The 16,468-nt window shown below is 39.8% G+C and overlaps 1 protein-coding gene across 2 annotated transcripts in view; it reads left to right on the top strand.

Moving 5' to 3' along the window:
* LOC147315833 (protein kinase C epsilon type-like) overlaps nt 1-14,190 on the top strand; it is a 96,738-nt gene extending 82,548 nt beyond the window's left edge. For both annotated transcript variants that reach the window (XM_086258789.1, XM_086258791.1), the window contains 4 exons: nt 6,691-6,829; nt 7,075-7,263; nt 9,045-9,191; nt 9,474-14,190. In XM_086258789.1, the coding sequence (XP_086114915.1) occupies nt 6,691-6,829; nt 7,075-7,263; nt 9,045-9,191; nt 9,474-9,620 (622 nt within the window). In that variant the 3' untranslated portion in view covers nt 9,621-14,190. The remainder of the gene's footprint in view (nt 1-6,690; nt 6,830-7,074; nt 7,264-9,044; nt 9,192-9,473) is intronic.
* The last annotated feature ends 2,278 nt before the right edge of the window (nt 14,191-16,468 follow it).

Below are 16,468 nucleotides of genomic sequence, written 5' to 3' on the forward strand. Positions count from 1 at the left end.
ACCTATTCCTCTCACTCTCTCTTGTCCCTGACCCACTTTATTGAACAGAGGAAGATGAACAACAAGTGTTTTGGGAACATTACGTCCCGGCTCTCTTCCTCTGCTCCCTCCCTCTCCTCACCATCTCGTCTTTTCTCCCATAAGCCTCTCATCTATGCTCCCATCACCACCACCAACAACCCGCACTCCTCGTAAAGAAATATTTTTAGACTGCAGCTCAAGCTCCCTTCTTTTCAACTTTGTTATGTGACCAAATGAAAGGTAATGTTTAGAGGTGATACTGTTGTCAGAGCAGGTTGAGACTGGTTTAAGAGTAGATATGTATCTGTGTAAAGTAAACCTATGAATATACACCGCAGTCTTTAGTAAAACACCATCACACGGCATCATACAATAGTGGGAACAAAGACCTAGATGTCGCACCTCACAGTCTTTTGAGTCACAGTCAGCATAATGTTATTAGGATTGAATGCCTGACCTAATGATAATAATAATAATAATAATAATAATAATGATAATAATGATAATAATAATAATAATGATAATAATGGATTGGATTTATATAGCGCTTTTCAAGGCACCCAAAGCGCTTTACAATGCCACTATTCAATGAGATAGTCTGTCTTTCGAGTTCAGCCATTTTGTTCATTTTAACCTGTATTATAGTTGAATCAGTTCTGTGATTGCTGCTAGTTATATGGTTAGTAATATTAGTTATATCCTATTTTAGTATTGTACATTTTGTTAGAGACACCTCTTCAGCTGCTTGTTAATGCAGTTGAAGAGGTGTAGCCTTTTTTCCTGTCTCCTTCTAATCTCCCAACTAGTCATGGCAGATGCCTGCCCTCCCCGTGCCTGGTTCTTCTGGAGGTTTCTTCCTGTTAAAAGGGAGTTTTCCTTCCCGCTGTCGCCAAAGTGCTTGCTTATACGAGTCAGATGTAGTTGGGGTTCCTTTTTAATAGTTTAGGGTCTTTAACTTACAATATAAAGTAACTTTTGCACCATTTGCAAAAAATTAATTGAATTGAATTAATGCCAGTATCTGAGTGGACAATCACATGGCAGCAACTCAGTGCATTTAAGCATGTAGACATGATCACGATAAACTGCTGAAGTTTAAACCGAGCATCACAATGAGGAAGAAAGATGACTTAAGCGAACGTGCCGTAGTTTTGGTACCAGACGGGCTGTTCTGGCTATTTCAGAAACTGCTGATCTACTGGGATTTTCCCACGCAACCATCTCTGGAGTTTACAGAGAATGTTCCAAATAAGCGAAAATAGCGACAGTGAGCGGCACTTCTCTGGCAAAAATGTCTTGTTTATGCCAGAGGTCAGAGGAAAGAGGCCAGACTGTTTCAAGATGACAGGAAGGCAACAGTAGCTCAAATGAGTGTTAGTTACAACTAAGGTGTGCAGAAAAGCATTTCTGTAAGCACAACACATTGATTCTTGAAGCAGATGAGCTGCTGCAGCAGAAGACCACACCAGATGCCTCGCCTGTCATTTAATAACAGGAAGCTGAGGCTACAGTTCACGCCGAAATTGTAGAAAATAAAATTTTAGTCTGATGTGTCTCTTATGTTGTGTTGCCACATTGGGGCGGTGGGGTCAGAATTTGGTGTGAAGAACATGAAAGCGCGGATGAACTGTGCCTTGTGTAGTGTAATGGGGTGAGGGATATCTTCTTGGCCCTTTAGCACCAACTGAGCATACTTGAGTATTGTTGCGGACAGTTTCCATCCCTTCATGACCACAGTGTACCCATCTTCTTATGGTTGTTTCCAGTAGATCACATGTTTCAAAGCTCAATAATCTCACAAATCATTTCTTGAACATAACAATGAGTTCACTGTAGTCAAATGGCCTCCATAGTCACCAGATCTCCATCCAATAGCATGTTTGGAATGTGGTGGAATGAGAGATTCACATTGTGGATGTGCAGCCGACAAATCTGCAGCAACCTCTGTGTGATGCTATCATGCCAGTATGGACCAAAATTTCTCAGGAATGTATCCAACACTTGTTAAATCTGTCCTGTAGAATAGCAGATAGCTATTGCTATCTTCTATCTGGATAGCTTAAATCAGCGGTCTCGAACTCCAAACCTCAAGGGCCGGTGTCCTGCAGGTTTTAGATGTGTCCTTGATCCAACACAGCTGATTTAAATGGCTAAATTAGCTCCTCAACGTGTCTTGAAGTTTTCCAGAGGCCTGGTAACGAACTAATAATTTGATTCAGGTGTGTTGACCCAGGGTGAGATCTAAAATCTGCAGGACACTGGCCCTCGAGGCCTGGAGTTCTAGACCCCTTGCTTAAATGAAATTGACAAACAAATGTGCCTCTTTTGGACAGTATCACAGTAGGGAAGTTAGAGGAAATCTGGGAAACATTACATCCAAATAAAAGACAATGGGATAATAAATCTATTAATTATTAAATGCAATAAATGAAGTTTATTAAGTTAATTAATAATTAATATGCTATTAACTTAGGAACGTGAATATGAATACGTCAAAACAACTAATGCTACTCAGTCGTTTACAGTGTAGCATTTGATCGAAATTGCTTGCCCTGATGCTAAAAAGGAACACCATCCACAAGATGTAATAACATTGCTCTTTCTGGATCATCTTTTTCTATAGTTCTAGACTCTTTCCACACCACAGTCAAATTCCTACTCGGACCACCTTTTTATCTGTGTCAAAACAGCTTGTCTTCAATTTGAGTGACGATTATATTGTTGTCTCCCAATTGATCACATTCCTGTCCTGATGCAACACTTGGTCATCACAAAATCTTGTTTTGAACTCTGCTGTTGGGTGTCTGGGTCAAACCTCAAGACCCAGATCTTTTACTAGTAGCGATTATTGCACATGCACAAAAACAAGTAGTAAAGATATGACAATCTGAGAGGAATCCAAAAAAATAAGCAGTAGTAGTAACTGAAATTAGGTAAGTTGTTTTCTTTTATAATAGGTAATTAGATAAGGGTTTTTTTTTCTTATGAAGAATTTGCAAGTTTTAAATTCTGCTTAAAAGTAATAAAACTCCATCCTTAATATCTAACTTAAGTATTTGAGTGCTACTCTGTCACATATGGCATGGTTGCTTATTTAAAGTATAGTTGCAAAACCTAATATTCACACTCACTGACATCAATATTATAGTTTTTCAAATTAATCCTCAAGTTTATGGACTTTAATATCCTCCCAGCCTGATGTGCCTCTCATGCAGTGATTCCACAAAGAGAAAATATACAGTGGCAACAGTCTGTGTGTGTTTGTATGTTTGACCAGATGTGTGTTTGGAACATATAGTCACACAGATGAGGAGATGGAGGGATGGAAGGATGGGGGTAAGAGAGTTGGGAGAGAAGGGTTAGCTGTCATAGAGCATAGGCCCTGCCGCTGGGGACGTAATGGAAAAATCACTCAAGATTACCATGAAACACAGGAAATGCTCTCAATTGGGCCTGATTGCCGTGTGTGTGTGTGTGTGTGTGTGTGTGTGTGTGTGTGTGTGTGTGTGTGTGTGTGTGTGTGTGTGTGTGTGTGTGTGTGTGTGTGCATGCGTGAGTGTGTGTGTGTGAACTCCAAATAGAGCCCCTGACAGTGTGAGCAGAGCAGCTCCTGTTTATTGGCACAACTTTTTGAGCATTATTGCAGCTCCTCTAAAAGAAACTACAGCTGTGAATTCCCTGCAGAAAGAAAATGACTTGATACTGATTTGGATACAATAAGATACAATCTTCTACAAAATTCCATCCCAGGAGATTCTATGAAGTAAAATTTCAGTTTTTCGTAATGCTTTATTCATTAGAAATGAATAAATAAATAAATATAATAAATAATAGTTTGTATTTGAACATTTGAGTAAAAGCTCACCTGCTGCCTAAAGTAAGAATTTTGTTTATTGACCTCAGAGTTTGCAAAGGGATAATATCATAGATGTTGATTTTTGGATCCAGTGCACTGAATGCATATTATCAAACAGACGGAGGTACCTGAATACAAAAACGTTAATATTGAACCTTCATGTAGGTCCCTTTTTATCTTCCCTTTTTATTGAATCATCATTGGCGGCTTACATGTTGGTCCTGCTTTGTATTTCTGTCATTGGGCAGTGTGATATGGAGCAACCTTATTTCTAAAGATGTATACCTTTAAGTCGCAATGCAACTTAAATGTCTGCAAACACGTTTATATTTGCTTCAATACGGAGCTTTGGAGATTGGAGACATTAAACACAATCTCTGCGAGCTACTCTGAAGTGTCCGTTTGAGTAGCTGTAGTGTTTTGCACTTCTGTCTTGGCTTTATTCTTTTTTTTACTACCTTGCATGCACTGACCCCCTCCCCACCTTCCGCACCGTTTGATTCAATCGACTTTGAAGCTGCGAAACTCAAACAATTCGATTTGTATATCTCGTACACCCTGACCATCTACTGATGATACATTTTATCATTTGCTTTCATTGGACTTAATAAAAGACTGAAATACAAGCCATCGTACTTAAGCATTAACTGAATGTTAGACTCTGATACTGCAACTTTTGATCCTGAATCTTTATGACATAAGTTAATAATGCTTTATGGTTTTGATTATTGTGTTGTTTGAACACAACGAACATGTTTTTCAGACTTGATATTAAGGAGCACACTGTACGAATGAAACGAGCAAACCATAGCATTCATTAGTAAAGTAATAAAGACATGTTAATGTGAAATCTCTATTGAAAGTTGTTCCTGCAAATAAAAAACTAATACATTTATAGGCTGTACTGATCGTTAATCTTAATAAAGAAGTTGGTTCAAAGCCCAGAGACCTTTTTTATTTTTTCATTCCGATCCAGGCTGCCGTGCATCCATTGACTGTCATAACACCATAATCCTACCAATTATTAACAGAAAGACTTCATCACTTGTGATAATAGCAGTGAAGATTTGTGCAGAGAATCTAAGTTTGATGATGAAAACGGATTCTTAATCTACAGTATATTAATTAAAGACATAACTATACTCACAAAGATTATATAAATTTTGTCTGTTTTCTGGTTTGCAACATAGATTATTAGCTCTTGTTTACACCCACTTCTGAGCCCACAAAGCATTTTCACATTAATAAATATCATTCCATTAGTGCTGCTGAACACCTGCAGCCACTTAATATTGAATTTCCTGCACCGAGGTGATGTGTAATACAAAGATTAACGTCAGCGTGCCTTTAAATTCAATCAAAAATGCATTAAATTCATATGTGATTTTTGTACCTTTCCACAGGCAGCGCAGAATTAATGTGCAGGGAGTCGCCTTGGGGTGAGATATGCAAACAGGCAGCCGGGGGGGTCGCAGTTGTAATTTTTCATCTGGGAAAGTACAGAACAAGTGCTGCTCTTTGCTGTGCCAGTGTGCCTTTTGGCAAGGCACAGCGTCCAGCTCTTCAGCGGGACAAAACCATGGTTGTTCTGGGCAGCTCAGCTCGGATTGATGAGAGTTTAGGGTTTCCAGTGGATTTCAGAGAAATGAAAGCAAACATTCATCAACAACAAAAAGCACAAAAAAATTGATTTCTTGGCAGGCGAAGCTGAATGTTCTTTAATCACCGAATGAATGTGAAAACAGCGCAACATTAAACATCATCTTCTCGTGCACTACATTCCCCTCCTCAATTGAAAATCACTCCAACTTGAAAAAAAGCACGAAAACGTTCAGTATTTTTTGTGACCTGAGCCTGACTCCAAGTGTAACTGTTATGCAAAAACGTGGTCAAACCCAGCTGTCAGGCTTTGCTGCATCTAACATGTCACGCTAGTTTTCCCATTAGCATAGCATTCGCGGCTTAACTTTGCACGAGATCCAGATGCATCTCCTAACTGCTCGGACCTGTTAGATGACTGCGAAATACATCACATGACAAAAGATTATATAAGTGTAGTTATGAAATATAATGGACAGGAACCAGATAGACATTTTTAGCATATCTGAATTTTTCGTAGGGTTTTTTTTTTAACGCGCCGTCAGACAAAAACACGGTGGGACAGAAAAGAACAAACTTTTCAACAGCACGGGATTGTGCAACTCCCTTTTTTATTTTTGGAGCTTACAAAAACAGAACACTTGCATAAGCTCTCGACCTGAAGCACGCACGCTCCGTCTCCTTTTTGGCTTGTCAGGGCGACTGTATTTATGAAAACACCTCGGGCTGAATGGCTGCAGTGGCTGCATCGAGGACATGTTGACATTTTTGTAGCGATCAACCATCAAGCCCAGAGCGGCTGCATTCATGACCAACCTTGTCATCTTTCAACACTGCTGCTCTTATCTCTGTGACTCTCATTTTCTCTCTTTTGCCTTTACGTGCTTCTCCTGTTCAACCCTTAACTTTCTCTCTTTGCCCCCCGTCCTCCTGCCGTTCCCTGTATTATTTTTTCTTGTGACTATAAAACTGTGGCTATATCTTTGATTTCTCAAATATATACTCTTGTGTGAAATAAAGTGCATGATATAACTGTAGCTTTAACTAACATGTTTGCTTTCCGAGTCATTGCAAACAAATATTTTCTTCCCCTGTTCCTGAAAAGCTTTTACTATGCCTATATTTGACTCATCTTTCTGAATATGGAAACACGCTGTAGCTATACAACACAGATGTCTGTCATTATTTATCCGTACAACCTCTCCGCTCTGCAGAGACTTGAAGCTGGACAATATACTGTTGGATGCTGAGGGTCACTGTAAGCTGGCAGACTTTGGGATGTGCAAGGAAGGAATTCTCAATGGAGTCACCACCACCACCTTCTGTGGGACACCGGACTACATAGCACCTGAGGTAACCCCAGAAACACTCAAACAATGCATAAACAGAGCAACAGACATAACATCTTCTTAACACTTGAGTTTGTCACTTGAGTATTAAACACTAAGCTGTGATTAGACAGGTATTTTTATAACCAAGCACGCCATCCCTGACAGTTTATTAAGATAGACTAAATAGGGGGACCAATGCTCGTCTTCATAAACTGTATATAAAAGCAATTTGGGCTTGAGAGGAGTATTTCTGGTTTTTTTTTTTAGATCCTCCAGGAGCTGGATTATGGTCCTTCAGTGGACTGGTGGGCGCTAGGGGTGCTGATGTACGAGATGATGGCAGGACAGCCACCGTTTGAGGCCGATAACGAAGACGACCTGTTTGAGTCCATCCTCCACGATGACGTGCTCTATCCGGTCTGGCTCAGCAAGGAGGCCGTGTCCATTCTAAGAGCGGTCAGTTAGTTGTGGCACTGTGTTGTTTGCGCTGTTGTCGACATCCAGCAAATGAGTTATTTAAGTAGTTTCGTACAGATTAAATAGAAACAGTTCACCTACACCAAGGGTGTCCAACTCCAGGCTTCGAGAGTCGGTGTGCTGCAGGTTTTAGATGTGTCCTTGATCCAACACAGCTGATTTAAATGACTAAATTACCTCTTCAACATGTCTTGAAGTTCTCCAGAAGCCTGGTAATGAACTGATCATTTGATTCAGGTATGTTGACCCAGGGTGAGATCTAAAACCTGCAGGACACCGGCCCTCGAGGCCTGGAGTTGGACACTCCTGACTTACGCAGTCTGCTATGTGGATAATGCGGCGTCCAGACTTTGGGGATTATTCTGAAGATTCTGAACCAATTTTAGATTCCACAAAGACAGAAAGAAATGGTTTCCACATATCATGATAATTCCAGTGGTGACATTTTTGGATATTTAGTAAGAACACAAATTAACATAATCAAATCACCCTTTTTACTACTGTCTTCTGAGTCTTTCATGATTTTTCTTGTGTTTTTCCTTATGCTACATAAGATATATAATTAGATCTTGTGTATATCTTATATAATTCTTACTTTTTGTTTGTTTGTTTTAGCACTAAAACTTTCACTTTATAAAGGATTCAAGTAGAGTGTATCACAATTGTCCTCGTGTTTCCCTGCTTTTGTCTCTTTTTCACATGTGAGTGAGGATGCTGCTTTTTTCTCAGTGTCATTTGTTGATCCATGTTTCCTGTTCCTCCACTAAAGCAACATAAGATAATTCCCTCTCTATTACTTTTGTCTCTGTGTGTTACTGGTTGTGTGTGCAGCACCACTTGTCCATTTGTGTATTTGTTCATCCAGTTTTTCCATCACAAGCTTTGCGTTTACCTTGGCTGTGGGTACAGTTTGACTGCAAAGCCTTGTGGGAAAGTGTGTGTTTATGTTGGACAGTGTCTTGGACTCTGACCGGTCACTTGACCGGTGCTATGGGCTCTGATTGGACATGTCATCCAGCTGAAGGACTTCAAGTCACATGAACAGCTTGTGCGCTACTGCCCCACTAGTTTTTAATTAACATACATGCGAAATATCCTGAAGGCATTTTAATAAAAAGCAATGGCTCTTATGTATCGTTTATACGAATAAGCAACTAATAGTCCCAGAATTTCCCCTTTTCTGCTTGAAAATATGGTGATTCTTCACATGCTGTTTTAGAAACCTTTGGATCTGAACCCATCCTGAGCCCTTTTTTTGCCTTTATACGTAAAAGATTGCATTAGAAAAAGAGCAAACTGTAATGCCAAAAATTAATTTCAGGTAGGAACACAATATTAGAAGAAGATTATTTCCATCAGTGGTAATTTATATTTGGTAGTGTGTTCTGGGGAGCAGCAGCAAGACCCTGAAGAGTCAGAAAAAAATGAAAGATTTTTAATTTTACTTTCTGTTCTGAAACAAAACTTTGTCTTTTTTAGATGTTTGGTGTTTTTGGCCTTATTGTGCGAATCTTCCTCTGACTCAGTCTGAGATCTCTGAAAATGATACCTGTTAATTGCTTCTTACAAGACTAGAATCAGGAAATGAAATAGAAATGAATAGTGAAACAGACTTAAAACCCTGTCTTAGTTTTTTCTTTCCTTCACAAAGACATTCTTGTTCAGCAGTGAATCTCCCTCTTTAAATCATATCCTTTAAAATGTTCTCACTCTTTTTCTTTTCGTCTTTGTTTCTCCTCTTTCTCTCTGGCACTTGTCAGTTTATGACTAAGAGCCCTAACAAGCGTCTGGGCTGCGTGATGGCTCAGGGTCTGGAGGAGGCCATTAAACTCCACCCGTTCTTTAGAGAGATTGACTGGACGCTGCTGGAGCAGAGGAAGATCAGACCACCGTTCAAACCTCGCATCGTGAGTACACACACGCTAAGTAACTAAGCAACTGTGGGGGAAAGCATCTGTAGACTGTTTGCAGAGGATGATGCAAAAATGTGAAGATTATTACTATTCTGTTCAAAGGTAGAGAGAAGAAGTTAAAGTTAAGCCTTTGTTGCAAAAATGCAATTTCTTTGAATGACCAAACACTGATCTTACTTGTTGAAGACTGCTGACACTGCTGCACACCCAGTTACTTCATGTCCAAAGGCTAAATCCACCAAAAGAAGACCTTATCTCTTCTTCCTTTCCTTCCAGAAAACCAAAAGGGACGTCAATAACTTTGACCAGGACTTCACCCGTGAGGAACCCGTTCTGACGCCTGTTGAAGAGAGCATCATCAAGCAGATCAACCAAGACGAGTTCAAAGGATTCTCCTATTTTGGCGATGAGACCAAAGCCTAGACACGTACATGCCGATGTGTAACATTAACCACAAACACCACACCACACCTGAAAAACTTTCAAAGACACCGTATTTAAAGAAACACGGCCTCCTGAGCTGTTCCAGGTTCTGACCACTCCAGGAAATATACTAGACCATTTGTATTACTCATTATGGTTTCTGTGCTCTTGTCGTTTGTCCATTTGTGCATATCCCATGGACCTCAAGCAGCATGCAAGTTCAGGTCAGTTACTGTAAGAAATGACCCGATGCTCCTTCGGCTGGTTCGGATGTGTTGTAAAAGCAGGCAGCGCGGCGGACAAAACCAAACTGAAGTAGATACAAAGGCAAGGTCATGTTCTCTGTGTGTGAGAGTGAGAGAGAAATAAGATCATGTGTGTACAAGTGTGCATGCATGTGTTGTTGCACACCTCTTCTAGAGAGAGAGTCGTTTCTTTACATGATGTGCTGCGTGCTGTGTCTCAGTGTTTAAACAGTGTTTTTCCTTCCTACGTGTATGTAAATGAAAAAAAAAAAATCATTGAACCAATGATTGTATTTAAACAAGAAATATCTTGAAAACTGTTTTATTCGTTATGGAAAGAAGTGTGGAAAGGAGGTGTGAGAAATCAGAGATTTTTCTGACGTTAAAAGTTTAGTCTCAGTATTCGTCAGTGCGTCATTACCTTAAATAATAACTCGAGAAGAGGCATCACTGGAGTGATACTTTGGCATTTTAAATTTGAGTTTAGCATTATGTCAGTAGTTCTGCTGTGCTCCGTTACTAACTTTCTTTTAGCTTCTCAACATCGACATTCCAGTTCCTCGTTAAAAAATACAAACAAAAACAAATGGTACTACTGTAGCTTACTACTGGGAGTGTCCATTATGGGGATGAGGTTTGCTTACAGTGTTAACAAGCTGTTTTGCATATAACACGATACTTGACACGGAGACACTAGTCTAGTAAAGCCAAATAACAAGCTGGAACAAGCTGAATCGGAAACGTCCGAGGTGCCCTTTAAAAACACGATTCATTTTAGCTGAAGTGCTTGTTACTGACTCTCTCGATGCACCTTGTGGAGCGAAATCTTCCTGGGTCAGCTCCTTAAACACCTTTTTGACCAGTTTATCCTTGAAATGCCTTGTGTGCGCGCGTGTGTGTACAGTAACTGTGTTACCAGTGAATGTACTGGACCTACTGTCTCTAACATGACAAACCAAACCCCCGTGATTCCACAGGAAAGTCGAGGATCGTACACAGAGGAGAATGTGTTCAACTGAATGTATTTGCTCTGCAGTGTGTGTGTGTGTGTGTGTGTGTGTGTGTACATACGAGGAGAGCCCGTTTTCCCATCAAGTTGTACTTATTTTTTTTAATTTGATACATTTCTTTTGGTTTTTGTTGAGTAGTTTTTACTGGATTGTCTTGTTCTTTTTGTGTTTTTAGAAATCTTTAAATTTCATGTTGTAGATTTCAGTGAAACTCACGTGATCAGACCCTCCTCTTCCTCCCCTCTCTTGTACGGCCTAAACATGGAAGTAAAATAAGCTTCAAATAAGGAAGAAATTGGACCGAATTTGCTCCATGTTGCAGGTTGATACCTTTATAGGGAGCTGAAAAGAATCCAGAAATGTTAAAGAAAACTCCATGTGCAATACTCTGAAATAGGAGTTTTGGGGGGTTTTCTATCTTTTTTGCTCTTTTTTCTTCCGTTGTTCCTGCATTTGAAGAGAAGTACAGTAGGTTCAGCTCACAGAGAGAAGTGACAAGTATTCACCACGTTCTCTCAGAAACCATCAAATAAGCATTTCAGCACCATTTCTCTCACATTCATATGTAATTGCCACACACTGATGAAAGATATTTGCCAAAAATTAATATTGTCAAGAGCAGCCAGCGCAGAAAGTAGCGTGCTATTATAAGAAAAACAATGGCTACACTTTAAAGTAGATTGAAGCTTTGAAATCTGCCTTCAGATCCTATAAAAAAATAATCATTTATGTAAACATATCAATAAGTGCCCCTGAGGGCATATTTAACAGAAATTATGATGATAAGGGCACTAATAAACACAAACATGACCGTAAGTTTACTGGGAGCCTATTTAATAGACTAATACCTAAAGCGTATGTGCTCTTTAATTTCCTTGTACTTTTTCAGAAAGAACTGTGTAAATAATGGTCACAGTTCCCAAATAGCTAAACAGGAAGTAGTCTCTGTACCGCGATGGGCTCATGCACCACTAGTTGGAGCAAATCTAAACTCTCCTTGATGCTCAAACACAAGTGCACGTTTCATGTTGAGCTGCTATGTGAGTAAATGTGCAAACTTCAAATTCAATTTTAAGGAAATGTGCAACACTGGAGTGCTTGGAGGTCACAGGAGTTGGTATTCTTAACCTGTCCCATGCAGGTTGTGGACATCAACACCTTTCTTAACTCGTCATGGTGACCATTTAGTTTGGTCATTTGTAGTTTTAATTCTTACTTAGAATGATTCTTACAAAACAAATAAATGACAAAATTAATCGAACGGTGTGAGGGATGCTGGGCTGTTACCTTAAAGCCTGTCTGACAGGGGCAGCCTCCACCCATATGTGTGACACCCCATCACGAAGAGGCAACAACAGCTCCAGTAGGAGAGGACATAGACCAACACGGTAGCCACAAGGGAGACAACACCCCGGTTCTGTGCTGAGAAATCCTTGGTTATCTGGGGGCAGAAGCAGTTGCAGGTAATCTGTTAAAATATCTGGAACATGTTAGATCTTCTTGACAGATCATGGGGCACACAGCCTCAGAGCAGGAAGGTCCCAGGTTCAAATCCACCATCTGGCTATGGCTTTTCTGGGTGGAGTTTGCATGTTCTTCCTGCATCTGCATGGGTTCGCTCCAGGTACTTCTTCCAACCGTCCAAAGACATGCAGATAGTAGATGTTAGGTGAACTGGTGATTCTAAATTGGCCGTAGGTGTGGATGTCTACGTGTTAGCCCTGTCCAAAATGCCAATTTCATCCTATGGCAGCTGGGATAGGCTCCAGCTCGCCTTGACCCTGAATTGGATGGATGATGCTGGCCAAAGACTTTGATTTTGAATTAGACAAGGACAAAACTACTGCACTGGCACTGATGGGTTGCATTTAATTTACAACTCACAAAATAACAACTTAAAATCAATAACAGCTGATTATCATGTTTTTGTATTTGTTGAAACAAACAGAAAGAAAATGCAGTTACAATTAAAATCCGATTCATCTCCACGTTTTAGCTGCCTAACCTCAAGATATCACCCTGAAATTACAGGGATACACGATGAGTGTTTTTCAGACACGCCATTCTCAGATCTGAAGATTTTGAGTGCTGTGTGTAAAAAAGCATTATGATTGGAGCAAGACTGGTCCCGGTAATACACCAGAGCTGCTTGTGTCCACTGAGCACAATACTTCCACCAGACATGTAGCAGCACATTTCAGAAGTATCTCAGAAGCTACTTTTGGTCCCTTTAAGGTAGCACAGAGTAGAGGAAGAAGGCAGGGTGTCAGGGATGTTAACGGCATAGAATAAATGTTCAATTTCCAAAATGATTCCCCATCCATTCCCATAAAGCCTCTGCTTACGAAGTGCTCAAACATTTCAAGGGTGATACTGCATTTTTTGGACCGGTACCAGCGCCAGTCAGTTAAAGCTGAACAAACTGTGTGATGACAGCATTTATAAATGTCATCAAGCATCTTTTATGCTTTTTCTTTTTATTGTGTAAAAGAAAGAAATCTGACAACATACAGCTGTGATTGGCTAATATCAGCCAAAAGATGACAACATAAGACCGTTACTGCGAAACTGGTTTCAAATCGTGCTAAAACAGTTACATATGTGGTAATTTGTGGGAGTTGTGATCTAATTTTATTCACATGCAGATAACATTTAAATGAGCTTTCATTAAAGTCCAAGAATAGCACAACAAGCAGCACCGTTCATGTAGCAGTAAAACCCATGCTGTAGCAGCAGTTTAAAGAGCTGAAGATGCGTTACTGTAAATACAGCGGATCTATCGATTAACGTTGTCCAACTTTTCTTCTTCTCTCGTGTCTCCTGTTGCTTTAGTCTTTCATTTGAAAAAAAAAAAGTCAAACTATTTGTCCCACTACAACTAGAAAGGGATGCCTAGTCCTCCATGTTAAATGCCAAATGCCATTTCCAACAAAAACATCCTTCATGTAGGAAGCTCATCTTCACTCGTTGTCACATCAGCGATGGAGGCGGTTGGAGATAAATGTAAAACAAGGAGGCACGATGTTGATTTCAAACAGTGGATACAGTATTATGATGCATACAGTGTCAAACGTTCATCTTCCCGCAGAGTGTTACTGTATGTTTATACGGTTTGTTCGCAGTCCCTGTATTTGTGAAGCTCTGTCTGTACATTTTGTTCATTGATGAATTATTTCCATGCCCTTCATGTGTGTTTATGTTGATTTTTTCTTTTCGCCCTTTTGCGCTACGTGCCAAATGTACTGTATTTTAAAAGGATGTGAAGGTGTATTTTAATTTTTTTGAAATGAATTAAATATCATGATGTCAAAGAGAGACGGCTGTTTGTTTGGTGTATCATTTCAGCTCCTATGATTTTTAATGCTCACTTTGCACTGATTTCAGATGTGTCAAAAAAAACAGATGAAAATATGTTTTATAATTTGCTCCCCATATTACATCACAGTGAGCAAAAAGCAGAAGCTACTGTATGTGTATCTTTTCCATCTGAAATATTTGAGATGTTGACTCAGGAGGACAATGTTAAACACACAAAGCATGTGTTTCTGAACAATGCGGTGCAACCTGCTCTTAAAACGACAGCTCATCTTTGATGTTTCGCTGAGAATAGCAACAATAGCTGTGACGCAGGCTGTTTATTGCTGTCTACTTTGGTTTTTAGTTGTACACCTTACATATCATAATTAGAAAAAGTGAATATTTAAAGCCAGCTCTTGGTCTGTTCTGCAGGTGCTTACACATAAACACAAATTGATACAGTTGTGTTACATCTACACCTGACAACCTGCAGCATAGATAGAAATCTGTTTTCTAGTTCAGCGGACAATGCCAGTAAATGACTCCCAAACGGCAACCGCCAGAAAAGTGCAAATGGTGAACTTGTATGGACTTTAATGGTAAAAATTTTCATGATAAGAGATTCAATATAGAAAATCTAAGTTTTACGTAAAACCCAGAACAAGATTTCCATTTTAACTGAGGCTAAAAGCAGGGCAGCAGGCTGTTTTCATTATTCTATTAAAGAATGAGTGGAAGAAATGAGTTTGGATGAATATACTTTCCATGTTTTTGACATTTTTTGAACGTTCTGGAGTGTCGCCGATGGAAACACTGCTGTGAAGACTGACAGCAGATCAGTGATAAGAAAGGCAAAGAGAAGACGACACGCGAGGCTGCTTCTCGTGCACGGGCCTCGGGACTGACTCCTGTCCTACTTAATCCAACTTAAAACTCTAGTAAAAACATTTAGTACATTTTATACTTTTCAAGTTAACTAAGACCACAGGTCATTCAATGACGTTAGGCTGACGTTGCATGCCGCGGCATTTTAATCTGACACAAGACACTGAAAATGTCAAGAATTCCATGGTTGGAAGTTGGAACCATGGAATGTGTATATATATATGTGTGTGTGTGTGTGTGTGTGTGTGTGTGTGTGTGTGTGTGTGTGTGTGTGTGTGTGTGTGTGTAAATAAACGTATATAAATTTGGAAACTGGAAATTGTCGTTGGCGTCTGTATTAAAACTAACCGCCAAAGTAACTCAAAAGTAATTTAACAGGTTGTGTAACAGTACTTACAGTACTACAAACTACAACACTATAGATTTTGGTTGTATTGTGCAATGGTGACATTAGTGTGTTTCAAACAACAGATTGTAGATGTATCATAGTCATGACACACCTATGACATGCAGACTATGACCATGACATCACTCACTGGTTTTGAATTCCACATTTTAAAGTTTCAACAATAGCATTTTGAGTGTCGTCGTGTTTTTTGAGCGAGCGTGGAGACGGTGGAATAATCACCGCGGCCGTCGCCCTGATTCCAGTATCCAGATGCATCCAGTTGTTAAATAAAGAAAATCATCCCACTCTGTGGAGGCTTTTCACCACTAGAAAAGCAGAAATGGTCAAAAAAAATGAGTTACCTGACTCAAAATCTGAATTTACTGACCAAGGGTCTCAAAATGTCAATTCACTTTCAAGTAAGACATAATTTTACTGAACTTGGAGGTTGAGCGTTACCTGATTAGGATTTCCTAAGTTTAATACATGAACTATAAATGATGGGCAAACTCTGGCAAACTTAAGACTGTTTTTTAAACTTCTTAGTCTAAGTTGACACAGCATTTCCTCCAGTAAAAGTTTAGTTTCTCCTAGAAAGGTCGCACGAGTAGTTAAACTGTGCCTTTAAAGGAGCAGAACTAGGATACACTGTTAAAGAGTTAAAACTCACTTTTGAGACAATCTGATCCTGTGTGTTTATGGCATAAAGATAAATTCTCAGAACAGTCGTAATCATGGTTTCATGTAAAGCTTCATAAGCTTACATTAAAGTGAGAGGTGACTACATTATACTTCTAGTCTGGTTACTGTAGGCTAGTTTTTAGGCCAAAAAGCGACTTTATCTACAGATTGTCCGCACTGGAGCTTTATAACGTCCTCACCTGTAGGAACAAGATCAACCTGCACAAAACAGGTAAGGAGCTCAGCGGCCACAGTGGGAGGGGCGGGGCTGAATAAAGGGGCGGGGTGGTCTCCCGGTGGCATTTCCAGCCAATCAGCTGTTCGGGACTGAGCTTCAGCTGA

This window comes from Aulonocara sp. 'chitande type north' Nkhata Bay, linkage group LG13 (assembly GCF_057382095.1).
Source record: "Aulonocara sp. 'chitande type north' Nkhata Bay isolate Kocher_YH1m ecotype deep benthic linkage group LG13, A_spYH_male_GT1.1, whole genome shotgun sequence".
Classification (NCBI taxonomy): Eukaryota; Metazoa; Chordata; class Actinopteri; order Cichliformes; family Cichlidae; genus Aulonocara; species Aulonocara sp. 'chitande type north' Nkhata Bay.